Source organism: Pinus tabuliformis, chromosome J (genome assembly GCF_031772625.1).
Source record: "Pinus tabuliformis cultivar Carrire ecotype Pingquan chromosome J, CPIR1, whole genome shotgun sequence".
Lineage (NCBI taxonomy): Eukaryota > Viridiplantae > Streptophyta > Pinopsida > Pinales > Pinaceae > Pinus > Pinus tabuliformis.
This window is the reverse complement of record NC_142295.1, coordinates 1,293,164,190-1,293,181,469: the sequence shown is the minus strand read 5'-3', so window position 1 is coordinate 1,293,181,469 and position 17,280 is coordinate 1,293,164,190. Positions and strand designations below refer to the sequence as shown.

Sequence of the window (17,280 nt, the reverse complement as noted above, 5' to 3'; positions counted from 1 at the left end):
AGGTCTCATGAGAATTTGAAAAGTCACATGGAAGTTCAAGAGTCATGAGGGCAGCTCAAGAGTCTCAAGGGAGGTGGAGAGTCACCTCATTTGTTATATATACACCCTCATAGCTCAAGCAAAAACTTTTCACCTTGGCTCCTCCAACTAGGCATTAGAGAGGAAGATAGTTCTTTTGGAGAGCAAGTGGTGGCTTAACGCTCCACTATTGGAGCTAGTGGTGTTCATTGTATCGATGTATCTTGGAACTTTTGCTTAATACTTGAAGCTCATTGAGCCAACACACTTTCATGTGTATATCATAAATATTGTAAGACTATTCTTTGAATGTTTGTGTTATATGTTGTTCTCATTTGTACTAAAGAAATTGAACTATTTCATTGGCTTTGGTGCTCACTTTGTTGAATGTGTGTTGTACTTGTTTTAATGATCATTACTTCTATGTGAACTATTTTGCTAGTTGATTAATGATTCTTTCATATGTATGTGTGTGTGTGTCTTTATTAGAATAGTACTATTACTTTTCTATTAAAGGCTCACTTTTGTTTCCCTCCAGTGAAAGAACCTTGATACATTTTGCAATTGAACATTTCACAAGGCATACTCACTTGTTCATTCAAAAGTACATGTACATTGTTCTCTTGTGCTAACTATTACAACCAAGGAAAATCACTAAGAAAAATGGCAGTCGGGCCATATTTCTGGAAGGGCTCCTATACCAAATGGTGTGAGGTTTGATTGGGCTTTCACATCGAGGAGGCCCCTTGTATGTTGGCGGGTTCCAACACCATCAACAAACCTTTAATGGTCTTAGTTGCTTCACCAAACAAGGAAGCATTTGGATTGGTGGAGTTGCAATGAATTCATTGGGTAGTTTCAAAATTTTTGTTTAGGATTGTAAGGGGGTTTGTTCCCTTAGAAGTCAATCTTGAAGAAGACCTCCCTAAGGAGATAGAAATCGAGTTTGTCACTTGGACCCATATGCAACTATTGGATTACAAAACACTTTCATTAAAATGTAATGGTTGCCATGAGTATGGCCATTTCAAGTAAAATCGCCCAAGAAAGACTCCCATTACCCTATGGTATTAAGAGAAATTTCAAAAAGCTTTGAAAACTTCAAATATATAGAGAAGATGACATCATGGAACTCCTCGTACTACCAAAAATGAGAAAGAAAATTCAGACCATAACAAATTTATAATGATGGACATGCCATCAAATTAAGTCTCTCTTGGATTGGAATTAAAACCCCTCTCTCCTCCCTCCATTAAGGAGGATAGAGAAATAGTGTCTTAAGAAAACAAAGATCCTCCTAAAGACACTCGAAAGAGAAAAGGGCCCCATCCATAATGTTGTTGAGAATTGAGACTTGGGATCTCTTAGAAGCATTCCAATATGGACAAGGAGGGTAGAGAATGAAACATCGTGGTATCACTCCTTTCCTTAGCATATGATGGACTTATGAGACACCTTGAATAAAAGAAAAACACATGGGGGAGGATTTTTAGAAGGAAGAAGCATAAAAAGTAGTGATTGCCCAAGATGAAGACATTGGAAACAACCTCAAGAAAGTGTTGGTTAAATACAAAGATCTTGTGATTGGATTTATGTCCAATCTAATGATGGCAACCATAAAAATCTAGGCTTTCCCCCTACTTTTGAACCTCTTACGAGAGGACATAATTGAGAAAGAAGCTTAGAGAGTGTGAATTAAAGAGAAATAAGGCATTAAGGGCTCACTCCACTTAGATGGCTCCATTTAAACTAGTCCCTACAAGTTTTTTTTTAAGTTTATATGTTTAGTTTTTTCATTTTTATATATGTTCACTTCATAAGACATTATTCTTGTGCCTTTGGAAGAGAAAGGATGCCAACTCAAAAGAAACTCTATACGAGCAAAGCTTCTCCTACATAATTATGGGTTTGAACAATGATATGTAGATTTTCGTTGTAATCTTATTGTATAAGAAAAATCACAACTTTTTTAGTATCAATGCATCATGATCGTTTCTTTAAAATCTTCCAAAGTTGGTGGAAGTAATGAGAATATGGTGCTCATCCCTTTGAAAGTGAGTCGTGAGGTGGAAGATTTTGCATGTGTGTTCTTTACTACTATCTTCTTAATTGACTCAATATGTAATTGATTATCTTAATTGATTTAGGTACAACAAAAATAATTTATAATATGGTAATAACATGAAGATAAACAACACTCTAAAATATATATGATTTTTTTTTTAAATCTATTTTTTTTTTAATCGAAAATTTTGGGAAGCTAGTACTTGTTGCCTCAATATGTAGCAGGTCTTCTAAGAGGCCTCACAAGACAAAAAATAGGCTAAGGGACAACACTAAGGTGGAGGCCCATTGTCACCACAACACACCACTTCTTGCTCTTTAGTGGATTTTCACCACAAGGGAGGCTTCCCAGTATTAGTCAACTAATAGGTATTCTAAGGCAATGGTTCAAAGATGATTGATGGGATAAGCTGAAGAAGGGTACTCATATTAAGGACAAGGCACAATCTAACAAACCAAGGAATAACATGCTCTTCAAGAGGCCTATTATAGGTACTTATGGCCTAGGGTTTAAGGGATACATAATGATAATGGCTCACAAGGGCACATAAGACCAAGAAAAGGCTTATGAAAAATTAATGTGATCAACAAAAGGAGTCACGAGCCTTATTTTGAAGCCTTGGTGCTAGGTTAGGGTTTCCCTAGGGAAAATTACCTAAGGCTTGTGACGTCAACCCTAAGGAGGAAATTTTAATCATGGACAAGGCTAGATTTTGGTGTAATGGGACTTAATCCACGTGAAACACCTCACAACAAACCAACGCCCTCCCCCTAGTTGAATTTAGCTCTATGCCCTAGCCTAACAACTTGCCTTGAAGCACCAAAAATGAGAAAGGACAAAGAAATAAAATTTTAAAAGAATATTTAATGAAGATTGATCATCTATGTGGAAGCTAATGTCTATTTCTTAGGTGATGGAGTCTAAGGGAAACCTACTATAGAGAAATCAAACTCTAGAAGGGAGTAAGGGGAAGAAAAACCCTAGTTATCACTTTATGAGGGGATAAAATCAAGAGGAAAACTCACTTAGAGGTCCTCAAGGTACGTCCACCATTCTTTAGTTAAAACATACAATATTTCATCAAAATTCCATAGAAAGATATGAAATTTAACAAGATTATACAAAACCATAACAAAAATTATTGCATGCAATAACCATTAAAAGATAGTCAACAATAAAAATACTCACAAGATATGCATGAATAAATCCTTTATTATCCCAAAATGATGTCTCCACAACAAGAGCTAGTCTCCAATAACAAAATTATCCACAAAGATCACATCTCCAAAAGAATACAAGGCTACAATAGCTAGGCCGAAATCTCTAATGAGGTTGAATTAGTTCACAAGAAATGATGAAAATGACATATGAGGTGACCTCTATTTATATGAGGTCTATCTAACCTGAAATTAGCCTAAGAAGTCCCTAAAACAAGTTCGATAACAAGTAAACCTTGGAATACATGCCAACCCACTAGCTTAATGCAAAATCATGCCATAAATGATCCACATGTGTGAGCTGCAAGCCTCAAAATTCTAACATCATGCCCTTTTTAGGTTCCAAATGTCAAATCATGGTGAGATGAAGGTTGAAAATATGTCTGTATGCTAGGATCATCCATCATTTGAGGAATGTCCCTCAAACCCATCTCAAAACAACCTTAGGGATCCCAAATACAGTTGGGGTGTAACCACGTCATCTCCATGGGTCTCAAATGGTTAACACACAACCTCCTCTCTCCAGCGTTAGGGCTCCATCAGGTGCAACAAGCCCTCACTAGTCATCTCATGGGAGACCATCCTCATCTCGGCTTTGAATCATGGCCTACCCATTAGGTAGTGTTAAGTCCAACTCGGTGGCATGCTGGGTCCAATGTTGCAATCATAAAGAATCCTTTATATTGGGTCAAAGAAGATCAACATCCTAGGTTGTGGGGGTACTATGGGACATGCATCACTTTCTCAAGTCATCACAATGCCCAAAGCTCTAATGTAAGTGGTAATCACTCCATCTACTAAGTCATTAACCTCTTTGGAAGGCCAGGGTACCTATGGAGTGGGTACCCTCAGGGCCTGCATTGTGAATCACTTGAAAAAACCAACTTAAACTCAAGTGAAAGAAACCATATATTAGAGACTAAGATCATATAAGTATCTAAGTGGACCAAACTTTCACATTAAGGGAATATTAACACTTCAAACTTGGATCACCTTTCGATATCTAACTAGGCCAAGTCCCGTAAAGGTGTTCCCTACCTTGATAGAGGTGGCTAATGGTCAACCATATTAGGTGCTTCTAGCTCTCAAGGGGAGGTGGCATTTCCAAGGTCAATCCCTTAATCAATAGGTGTTAGTGTGAATGAGTGGTAATGAAGGGGAAAAGGCCCATGGTCAAGTGCCATGGTCAAGGGGACTAGCTAATAGGGAGTCCACACCCGAGTGTGTAGATGTAATGGAGGAAGTAATTTTGGAGCCATGAGTTACCCTGCTCGACCTTGCTTTTTCCACCTTTCTAGTGTGCATTTTACTTCTTCTTGATAATGTTTTCTATTTTGGGTACATAGGTCAAAGGTTAGAGCTTACTCTTTATGATCTACCATTCAATTTTACCCCTTAAGATGAGATAGTTCATCACTCATCAAGGTTGGGACATGCGAGGGTCCCTTTTGATGAAATGGAGCATCAATTGCTCAGGAACCAAGTGATGGCCAAATGAGGAGGGTAGAGCTCATGATAGGCTTTTTCCCATGCATTATCTTATGTCCCAACCATCCTTTCCATTTTGATTTTCTTCTTTTTCTTACATTGTGGCCATATAATGCTTTTCCATTCCCTTAGCTGTGTTAACCACTAGGGAAATGTTTCTTGACCCTACTCAAGGAGTGTGGACAGGATGACGCCAAATCCCAATGAACCAATGACAAGTTAGACTCGAAGAATGCAGGTGGTATAAGGGGCTTGTAATGTGGCATGGAAAATGTCAAGTATGATGTAGGGGAAGATGAACACAATATCTTAATCCAGGTTTTCCAAGCAGTGCCCCTCCTATAACCCTAACACCTTAAGGAAGGTTGCACCGAACTAGGGCTAAAAATTAACCCCCCAGGTAAGGTGATAGAACATATTTAGAGTCAGGATTAATCAATCTTCCAGATCACCCCTTTATCCATACTAAATTCCCAAAACAAACAAGTATAAGCACTCAATTGGAAAATGATCAAAGTACCTTTTGAATGACAACCCACCTTCATCCAAGAGGAAATGTGAGATGACGAGAGGTATGTGGCTGATGCAAATGGTGGGCACATGGCATATCATCATTGAATAATGAATATCAAGGGCTATCGGCTGTTCACCTAACTGTTCAATGTAGGAGAGAAGTTTTCTCTTATGGGGTTACCCATTTTGGTGGGTAACAATACCAATAGCTTGCAAGCCAATACTAACGGGAACTTGTGACTTGGCAAATGCTGAGACATCCTAGAGACACATCTCATGAATGATCATTTGGAGCTCCCATTCAAGGGGATGCCTACCTCTTGAACCTCATCACAACACGTTAAATATAGAGACTCTAGCCCCACTAATTTTGAACCTATTAAGAATCTAAAATAGTTTTATGTGTCCAAATTATGATAAATCAACAACCAATTGAAAATCTAAAATATTACGATGTAAATAGTATATATCTTTAATGTAAATAGTACCATATCTTTAAAGTAAAGATGCCAAAGTATCAACCCCTTTACCTATAATATTTTAAACAATAAAAATAGTTAACACCACTTGGGTTAATAGCTCGAGTGGTTGAGAGCACAGTTTGTTTTCCCATCTACCTAGGTCCAATTTCAAGAGACATGTTTGCCTCGTTGCGATAACGCTTAATGAGTAGACAAAGTTATATTATATATGGCTTACAGGTTAGTGGATATACTCATGGCAGTCCAAAAATTTGATCTAAAGGCTTGCCGAGACTACTCCAACCTATTACCAATGCACCATAATTAATAAAAATAAATCCTCAACCCATGCAACGTAAATAAAAAATAAAAATAAATCTTCCAATCACTCCAACATAAATAAAAATAAAAATAAATCCTCCAACATGATTAATTAAAAAGTAAAAATAAAAATAAATCCTTAATCAGGACCCCTTTTGGGAGCGTAAACCCAACCCAACGCAGGGAATCAAACCCAAGGTCAAAACGGATCCATCTTTGAACTCGGTCACCTAGATCCCCGAGCTATCATCCAACGGGCGGGTGTGAGCCTCTTATCCTTGCTGCAAGACTTGAAACTTATGGCAAGCTGCCGTTCTGCACCACCTGCACAGACGCTACTCCCAATCCACTTCTACAGTTCAATTTCTCAGCAAAATTGCAATTATCCATACATCATTAACTACAACTTCTCCCGTCATTACTGCCCTCCATGGGGCAGACCTTCACTGCAGTATTTCATGAAGCGGGGATCGAACCGCCTACCGGTGTTAAAACGGCAGAGCGAACGGCGTTATTCCGTTAATAGAGTAAGAGCTGCGGGTGATTCAGACGAGGTGATGAAGCCTCCTTTCAATGTACTTATCACAGGCTCCTCAAAAGGTTCGAATGGATAACCATGCCTGAGTATATAATCTAAAATTTGCTTCCTAGAATGTTTTAAGGGCATTTGGCCACCTTTTAGTGAATTTAGCATTAACCTGAAATTTATTGCGATATCTGCCCGAGTTATGAGCACATAATGTTTGTCCAAATCTCCTTTTCAGAGGTTAGGAAATGTTATTTTATTTGAAAATTAATTTGCTGAAATTTTATTCTCAGTACATGCTTCATTGCTAAAGTATATTTACGAGGCAATACCGACATAAATCCGTGTTTGATTCAACTGGAGGTTACGAAGCTAGAGGCTGCACATCTCGAGTTTTGGTATTTGATACTTAGGCCAATTTTTTGAACTCGAGATATGCAATTCCAAGCCTCAACCTCGAGTTGCATATCAAACATGAGTTTAGTTGGGTTTGGATCAATGTCCGTATTCATTGCATCGTTGCATGGGCACATGCACCTTGTTTATTTTGGTGTAATCAAGTTTTGGTGTTCTTGGTTTTTTTTGGTGTGAAGCTTTTGTCGAGCACAAACTTACATTGAGAGGGTGGGCTGAATCAATATCATACAATTTTTACTTATTTAAACATTTATGAACCACAAGAAAAAAATCACATACAAGATCTATTAGTTGTAGAACATGGAACACAAAATTTATGTGGAAACCCTTTTGGGAGAAAACTACAAAACTTTTTTTTTATGATTCTTTGTAGGCACCAACCTATTGGGGACCCCTTCCCTATTGCTGCAAATATCTGTAGGCACCAACCTATTGGAGACACCAATCCCCACTGTTGCAAATATTTGTGAGCACCAACCTACTGGAGACACCAATCACCACTACTGCAAATATTCGTAGGCCTCAACCTACTTCATTGAATTTGCTAGCTAGTTTTTCCTTCACCAGGTCTGCTAGCTACTTCTGCCTTTACCAGGTGTGCTTGTTGTTTTTGCCTTCGCCAGGTCCACTTCTCCCAAAACTTGTTACTTTTGGCCTCTTTCCAAGAATGAACTTGTACAACATGCCACGTATCCAATTTTGTAAATCTGATTTTGAATTTTTCACTTAAGGCACTCCCTAATGTCTCCTCGGAAATTTGAAAATTTCACAATCAGAGAAGTCCTCGAAAAGAAGTTACAACAAAAATTCCAAGCTGACCTATTTGAAACTAAGTTTAGGACTATTTAGAAACCCTAACTTCCATAGGCATATCTCTGAAATTATAGCGAACGAAAGTTTGTTTGAAGCAAATTTCAGGAGCATTCGGGAACCCTAACTTCCTTAGAGCATATCTCCAAAAGTGTAGCAAACCAAAGTTTGTTTGAAGCAAATTTCAGGAGCATTCACAAACCCTAACGTCCTTAAAACATATCTCCAAAAGTATAGCGAACCAAAGTCTGAAATTTTTACCACATGTACACGAAGATCTCATCCCCATCTCCTCAGAATTTCACGGTCTTTAAAATTAAAACCTCAAGAGAATTTCCTAGCTTCTCTTGCACACCTCAAATTTCTTGCTTGGATGATCTTCAAATGCACTCATCAATCCTTTATCTATAGTGTTTTTGCATTCACTTATGGGGCCAACTCGTAAAACTGGCTAGGCTGACCTGTACTTTCTGGTTGGGTTGACTTGACATAATCTTTGATATCTTCTCATTTCTGTGGAGTTAGAGGAAGTGGTATATACCATTGTAAAGGTCTCATAATAATATTTTCAACGATATATTGTATGCTCCCATTTGAGCTAGGTCTTCAGAGTAAAAAGACCTTCAAAGATAGGGTGTCCAAACTGGGCATTAAAACCCCAAAAACAACATTTCCAACCATCTCCATCTTGCAATCTTTATATTGGACATATGTAGTTTTCCCTTGTCTTTGATATCAATGACAACAATATTTCCAACAGCTTGTTTCCCCCTCAAGGGCAATTACTTTAGAACCACCATCCCATGGGTATAGTGATGCTAATTGGATGAGCCCTCATGTTCATATCTACTCGTTTAAATTCAGTCTTCTAGTTCTTCCATCCCTACACCATGCATGACATCTTCGGATGACTATTTAGATTCATCCCAATCATAGTTCTTCAGATGACTCTTAAGATTGATCTTCAGTTTCTTCCCAATCACAATTCTTCATTAAATTCTTCAAGTTCTTAATCATTGGTGTAGCCATAGGCCTGAAACCCTCCATCCTGAATCTCCTCAGAATATTAGTTGCATATTTTCCCTGTCCCAGGAAGATATGCCATCCTCCTGCCACACCTCCATCCCAAGAAAATAATGCATTCGTTCGATGTCCTTCTGTTAAATTTGGCAACTAGGGCCAAACTCCACTTTCGACAACTCATATGATGCAGCTGATATTTTTATTGGATTCCTCTTTCCGAGAGGTGTAGGATTGATCTAAAGATCATCTCATTCTGACATGTACAAATGGAATTATGAATTTATTTCATTTATGGACAAATTGTCAAGGTCGACCAACAAACTAATGTAGGCTCAGAAGCCCAAAAGTCACATCTCTTCACCCTCAACGTTGTGTATATATAGAGGAGTCATTTTCCTCATTTGGACACACATCAATCACTCATCTTTCTCTCTCCTCTCCTCATTGGTTCGTACAACAAGCAGGAGCAGCCTTCTTCTCTATGCGTTGACCTGGGTTGACTAAAATTGCAGGCCAAAATTTCAAATTTGTTTTTGGGCTATTATAGGGATGTTGACCAGCGTTGACCGAGGGTCAAACTTCATCTTTTGACTGCATTTTTCAGGTAGGAAATTCATTTTTCTTAGGCCACAGCTCCTGGCACAAAAATCGAGGTGTTTGCAGTTGTTTGACCAACGTTGACCGCAAAAGTTGATTGTGCGTTGACCAAGTTTGACCAGATTTTTCGGGACTATTTTGGGCTGATTTGGTCTATCTTTGGAGGTCGAGTTGACTAGGTTTGACTGAGCTGATTTGGAGGAAGATTTCTGCTAAGTTGACCAACGTTGACTTTCTGGTTAGGGCATCTTGTTGATTGCAGTTTGACTGGACAGGTTTGGCTATATTTGGTCAAGTGAATTTTGTATATTGTACTCTCTCTCTCTACTAAACTTTTGAAGAATAATAAGAAGACTTGATCAAAGGGTTTCCCCACATTGGGGTTTTTCCCTGGCATTCGCCAAATATTGTGTCCTCTTGTCTTGGCTTGTCTTCTGCTTTTTATTTATGTTCTATCTGCATTTACTGTCATGTTAATGTGATTGCTAATCTAGAAAATGATATTAGGTTAATAAGAAACATTGAAGTAAATTGCTCTTAAGCATAAAACATACCATTGTTATCTAAAATTAACATGGTATCAGAGCTGAGGTGAAGACGTGAAAAGAGCAATCACTCAGAAGAGCAATCACTGAGATATGTTGGACAAGGACAAGATACAATGGCCTCCACATCTTACTTCAAGCCTGATGACAAGCTCAATGATAAGTTTGATTATCATGCATGGAATATGTCTCTTGATTTGACTTTGGAAGAGCAGGATGTTATGGATTATGTGCAGGGAAAGATCACTGAACCTCCTTCAAATGCACTGGCTGTCGCTAAGACAAAGTACAAGAAAGGTGAAGTCAAAGCTAAGAAGATCATCAGGGATTCTATTAACAAGCATTTGGTTGCATACATCTCTGATTTGAACACATCCAAGGAGATGTATGACAAATTGGTTGGCATGTTCAAAGTTAGCAATGCAAACCAAGTTCTCTTCCTCAAGAACAAGTTGAAGGACATAAAAAAGGGAAGAGGTGAAGATATCCAATCCTACTTCATGAGGATTACCGAGATAAAAAATGATCTTCTTTCAATTGGAGAAGTTATTGCTGATAGGGAGCTCACTCTCATTGCCCTTGGAGGACTCCCTCGTGAATGGCATGTGTTCAACACTACTATCCTCAACAATGACAGGATTCCAGGTTTTGATGAATTGTTGACTAGATGTACTCAAGAAGAGACAAGGATGATGGAGAGAGACATGCCTTCAAACAGGAATGAACCTATTGCATTCTTTGCTCATGCTAAAAAGAAGAACAATGCAGGTTCAAAGAAGCAATGTCAAGGAAGACCGAGATCCAAAGATGGAAGGAAGGGAAGATGCTTCATTGGTAATAGGTTTGGCCACTATGCTAGGGAGTGTCCTAATAGAAGGAATACACCTCATGATGATGACAACCACAACCACAACAATTTTAGGGGCAACAATAATCAAAGGAATGGCAGATTCAACAACAAAGGAAAAAGGAATGCTTCCGCTACTCAACATGGAAATGGTTGACCTCCCAAAATATCAAGAAACTCCAGGTATGATGAATCTAATGTTGTAGATAACAAACAAAAATAATTTTATCTTATATTTGCCCTCTCTACTGCCTCTCCTCCGGATACCTTGGGAAATTGGTTAATTGATAGTGGTGCTTCAAGGCACTTCACTGGGTCTAGGGAAGCTCTTTCAAATCTGATAGAAAAGGATACAAATTTGGAAATCATTCTTGGGGACAATGCCACCTATCCCTTGAAGGGAGTTTGACATGTTTCTTTTCAATTGAATCAAGGTAACACCATTCATCTACAAGAAGTTCTATATGTACCTGATTTAAAGAAGAACCTGGTATCTATCTCGATGATGGAGGACAAAGGATTCAAGGTGGCATTCATCGATGGAAAGGTACGTGTTTGGAATAGAAATTTCAAAGAAGCATTTACTCTTGGATTCAGGGTTGATAGCCTATATCAAGTTGGAGGAAGTCCATTGGGAGCTATGTCTTGCGACATATCACTTTAATCCGAATTATGGCATCGGAGGTTTGCTCATCTACATTATAAGGCTCTACCTGATGTAAAGAAGATGGTGATAGGTATGCCCGAATTTAATGTAGAACATGAAGGTGTTTGTCAGGGATGTGCTGAAGGAAAACATACAACGGGACCATTCCCCTCAAGTGATAGCAAGACTATCGACATTTTGCAATTGGTTCATTCTGATCTATCTGGTATGATGCCCGTGACATCTTTGGGAGGATATTTATATTATGCTATCTTTGTGGATGATTTCTCTCGCAAAACTTGGATATATTTCTTGAAGAAGAAGGACGAAGTATTCTCATGGTTCCATTCTTTCAAAGCCTCGGTTGAAAATCAAACCGGGAAGAAGATCAAAATATTGAGGACCGATAATGGAACCGAATATGAATCAAATGAGTTCAATGACTATTGTAGAGAAGCTAACATTAAGATGGAGACTACTACTGCATATACTCCTGAGCAAAATGGTGTTGTTGAAAGGAAGAATTGTTCTATTATAGAAGCCACTCGTGCCATGCTTCATGATCAAAGCCTTTCGAAGTTCTTGTGGGATGAAGCTGCCAACACTGTTGTGTATGTTCAAGATAGATGCCCTCATCAAGCGTTGGACTCCAAAACTCCCGAAGAAGTTTTCACCGGTAAGAAACCTGATGCTTCTTATTTTAGAATTTTTGGTAGCCTCGTATATTTTCATGTGCTAAAAGAAAAGAGAAGCAAATTGGATGCATCTGGGAATAAAGGAACGTTTGTGGGCTACAGTGAAACTTCTAAGGCATATAGAATCTATGTGCCTGGTCAAAGAGAAGTGGAGATAAGTCATGATGTCACCTTTGATGAAGATGCTGCCCTTGGGAAGATTAGTAACATTCCTATTCTAAGGAAGGACAAAGAAGCAGATACAGGAAAGCAAGGAGAACTGCAAGATGAGCCGATGCCCGATGTTGAAGGACCAATGGATCCCATTGATCCACCTCCTCATGAGCCCTACTCCTCAAAGAGGAGACCCTCATGGCTTAGGGAAACTCTCAAAGATGCCGAGAAACATGTTGCACCAAGGGGGACATTTCGTGAAAGTAAGAAGCCGAATAGGTACCAAGGGTACTTAACCGCCATGAGCACCACTGTTCAAACTGAGCCTTGCACATTCCTTTGAAGGTGTGAAGCACTAAGTTTGGAAGGATGCTATGAACGAAGAGTATGAGTCAATGTTGCAGGAAACGTCCCCCCCCCCCCCCCGCGGATCTAACCCCAAAACGTGGTCCGTACGGATGCGTCCATGAAGCGCCTCCCGAAACGCGTTTCGGACTGATATTGACGCTTCCTGGAAATTCTGGAAGTTTCCTTCCGAAACGCGTTTCGTACGACGCTTCGGAGGCCGAATCGTCCGTACGATTCTGTACGCGCTTCGGAAAAGTGCGCCGCGCGGCCTAAAAAAATCAGTTTTTTTTTTTTGGTGAGTTTTCTTGTTGGGGGTGGGTCCACCTTGGGTTAGGGTTGAGGAATGAAGGGAATAAAGCCCCCATTCATCCCTCATGGTAATGTTAAATTCTTAAAGTAAAAGCGACGTTCTCCTTTATTTTTCATTTTCATCCTTTTACTTAAATTTTTAACATTACCATGAAATGACTCAGGATGTTTGAGAGTGGTTCCAGCCTCATTGGACTTCATATGGAGAAAATAGAATTTCATATTCTATTCAAAATTCAGCAGACTTAGCAGTTTTCAGGAATTCAAGATCAATGAGATTGTGGCATTTCATTAGATTTTATCAAGTATGAAGGTATGCGATTAGCATTTAATCAAGAGCACCAAGCCCTATATGTACCCTAGTGTTGGTGGTTTTAATTGTTGAACTCCTTTGTCACGCCCTTAGAAAAAAATTACCTTTCAATCAAGTCAAAATCATCAATCAAGCATGTTAAGCTTTTTCTACCATGTTTTAAGTCTTGGATTAGGTAGTTTGATCAAAATTGGGCAATGTTGACTAATATCCCTAGACAATCGAGGTAGAGGCAAAGGCTAGACAAGAGGAGAAGAATCTAGATTCTAGATGGTTGTTGCATCTAAATGGTTGATGCTCGAATAATTAATCATTAATGTACAATGGATGCTATATCTATCTTGATTTATGCAAAAATATGCATGTTTTCATGTCTTCTACAACTAGTTTGGTATTTGGGATGTTTGTTTTGAGTATAAATGCAAATATATATATATATATATATAGCAGACACTTCCGCAGACGCTTCGCTTCCTAGATTTTTGGAAAATGACGCTTCCGCGTCCCCGCTTCCAAAAAAACGTCCCTGTTTTGTCCCCGCTTCGTGCAACATTGGTATGAGTCGATTATGAAAAATGATGTCTGGGATGTGGTCCCTAGACCCAAGGACAAATCTGTTGTCACCTCGAAATGGCTCTACAAGATCAAGCATGGAGCTGATGGAAGTGTTGAAAAGTTCAAGGCCAGGTTTGTTGCTCGAGGCTTCTCTCAAAAGGAAGGTGTGGACTACGATGTGATATTTGCACCAGTTGCCCGATATACCACCATTTGTTCGATTATAGCCTTTGCTGCCTCGCAAGGATGGAACCTACACTAGATGGATGTCAAAACTGCTTTCTTGCATGGTTCAATTAAGGAGGAAGTCTATGTAGAACAACCCAAGTGGTTCGAAGTTCAAGATCGTCAGACACATGTATGCAGGTTGAAGAAAGCCCTTTATGGGTTGAAGCAAGTGTTGATTTTTAATGTACCTTGGACAAGTGGTTTCCCATGGGTTAGTCTCTACCTAGGGAAAAGTGTCCAAAATAATTCTTTTCCTAAGTGTGACTTTATTGTTAAACACACACATGGGCAGCAACAAAATATGAATGATAAACAGCAGAGTACATTTATTATTAACAAATTATATACATTTATAGTACATGGTGTGACCCTTGGATTCATATTCCAAGTGGTCTCTTGGACTCCTTTTGGCTGTTCAGCTTCCACACCAACCCTTAGAGGATTAGGTGTCCAACATTCCCCCCCTTAATCTGAAGGGTTATGTATGAGTCCAAGAAGAGAGCTGTAATACAAAATGTGCAAAAATGCATGGCAGCACTAGGCTGAATGTGCTCTCTGAAATGTTGGTATAAAGGGAGGTGGTTTAAGGATGACCACCAACACTGGAACGCTTAGTGCAGTTCCTGGAACTCTTCCAAGTCTGGCATGAAGCTCAAGTCTTCTGCTAGAGGAAGTGCTCCTGATGTTTTGAAGAGGGAAACCTTCAACCATGAAAGGGAGGTCTCACCCCGCATAAAAGGGAGAATCTCAACCTGAAAAGGGAAGTCTCAACCTGTGATGGTTTAAGGATGACCAACAACTCTGGAATGCTTAATGCAATTCCTGGAACTCTTCCAAAATTGGCAAGAAGCTGAAGTCTTCTGCTAGAGGAAGTGTCCCTAATTCTTTGAAGAGGTATCACTGACTGAAGGCATGCTCAGGGGCATCTTTGTCTCTGGCTACAACTCTGAATCTGGTATGGCAGGTTGTGGCTCAGGCTCGCTTGATGTGACTTTGAAGCTTGTAGATGACCATCATTTCCCCCCTTGTCAGATACAAGGTGAGATGATGGAGAAAACTCAACTGCAACACTGTTCAATACTCTAGAACAAGTTCGAACATATGACTGAAATATCTTCTTGGCTGTTGATGCCCATTGCCAAGAAGCGATCCATCCAAGATGAATCTTTGTTCTTGCAGGAGGTTTGTTTCTGAAGCATCTGTTTGAAGAATGACTGGTTTTATGACAATGCTTACATGGATGAAGATCAAAACAATGATCTTTCATATGGCCAACTCGGTCACAGTGTTGGCATTTCACAATCTGTTGCTGTGGAAGAGGGGCAGAATCTGGAACAGCTGGAGGTGAATTGTCATGAAGGAATCCAGCACTTTGAAACTGAATGGGCTTTGAGTAGTCTGGAATATGAAAGGACATCTCCTTATCATATCCAAGACCTGTTCTATGCTTGTTGTGTACAACTGCTGCTTCATTGGGTACTAAATCTGAATGAACTATAACATTTTTGTCTTGCTGTTTATGAGAGTCTGTTTCAATCTTCTGAACAGAAACAGGTTCAGAATGATGACTCCACTGCTGTAATTCTGCTTGCTATAGCTGAGATTCAAGCTATAAAAATTCAATGTTTTCCTGTGCATTTTGCAGACAGGTTTGGATGTCAAAGAGAGTGTCTTTGTTGACCTTCACCGTGTCTTCAACAGTAGACAACATTAATGTGCTCAATAGCTCTAAAAAATTATTGATTCTGGCCATTGTCTCAGCAAAAATGAAGACCTCAAAGGATTTCAACTAGAAATAAATCCCAAGAGATAGAGGTGGAGCTGGGCCCAAAATAGTAAAAAAAATTTGATATATTTCTGCAATTATCTCCAAAATAACGTTGTAATTTGACTTTATATGTTTCAATGATTTAAATAGTAGCCACGCACCAACCATGCATCATATATGTGAGCCAACATACCCATACCAAATTACAGTCTTCATAGAAAGATACCAATGAACCATGCACAATCTTTCACTGTACATTGTGAGCTTTAAGGTTCCCCATCAAATGCATGAATGTTGGGCTGAATCGAAAGCAAAGCAAGCATTTGTGGTGTACCCAAAAGTTTCAGCAGCTCTTTGGAGGATGTTGAAGTTGCTCGCTAGGGTTCTGTTTATGACATGCACCCTTCTTCAGCTTCAGTTGAAGGAAGAAAATGCAAGATGCAGGAACCTGCAAAAGGATCAATGCGAATTCCTAGTGCTGCCAGCATGTCGTTTCCGAGGTTGTTCTCGGTCATAAGAAAGTCTTTGCCTCTGGCTTATATGAATACATTGGAACACCTCTATGCTCAGTACAAGGTAGGAAAAATTGGCAAAGAAACCATCATAAGGAATGTCAGAATGATTGTTGGAGATAAGTTGCTGATTGCAGCTATCCAAAGCATTCGAGGCCAGACTAAATGTACACAAATGCTAAACAGAGTGGAGCATGATCCACATTCAATCCTGGATTCTGACAGGCTAAATCTAGATAATGAGTCTACTACATCCACAAATAAGAAAGATCATATGGAGGTGTTTAATGGAGTAGATAGTGTTCCCCATTCTTTGCTGGCATCCTACACACGGACAATAAATGCATTTCATCAATGAATCAGACCCTTGCAATTAGGCGACAATCCACATCTAGCAAATGTGCCACAGCAATCATACTTCATGGTTTTAGCCATAGTAGAACACATAATAATGGTCCATCGTATGGTGTTGGTGTTTATCTTGCTCCAGAAGATCGCTCCTACCTCAGTGCTTCATTTTCGGATATTGACAAAAATGGTGAACAACGCATATACAGCAGCAGAAATGACCCCTCACCCGCCAAATTTAGTGGTATAAAGGACTGTGCATGGGATTATACTCAGAAATTGAGTTGCAAAGTTTGTCAAAATCCACAGGTCAATCCAGACCCGCACCCAGTTAATTGGGAATGTGAAGAGATACGCGGCAATTAAGGTGCCTAGAATTCTCAACGGTGTTTGCGTTTGCATTCCCCAATGGACATGACAAAGATGGAGATGCTGGTTATTTTGAAAAACAATGCACAGTGGCACCTTCGAGTAATGGCAAGCAGTCTATTCAACGGAGCAATGGATGTTTCTCTCTCAGGATCTTCGGTCTTCTGGGTGGAACTCCGATGGCTGAA

The 17,280-nt window shown here is 39.4% G+C and overlaps 1 protein-coding gene and 1 pseudogene across 2 annotated transcripts in view; both read left to right on the top strand.

Annotated features, from left to right (window-relative positions):
* The first annotated feature begins 6,307 nt into the window (after window positions 1–6,307).
* The window catches only part of LOC149232017 (chlorophyll(ide) b reductase NOL, chloroplastic-like), a 345,384-nt gene continuing 334,411 nt past the window's right edge, over window positions 6,308–17,280 (top strand). For both annotated transcript variants that reach the window (XM_089376419.1, XM_089376417.1), the window contains exon 1: window positions 6,308–6,683. In XM_089376419.1, coding sequence (XP_089232545.1) covers window positions 6,383–6,683 — 301 coding nt within the window. In that variant the 5' untranslated portion in view covers window positions 6,308–6,382. The remainder of the gene's footprint in view (window positions 6,684–17,280) is intronic.
* On the top strand, window positions 16,099–17,089 carry LOC149232020 (uncharacterized; annotated as a pseudogene).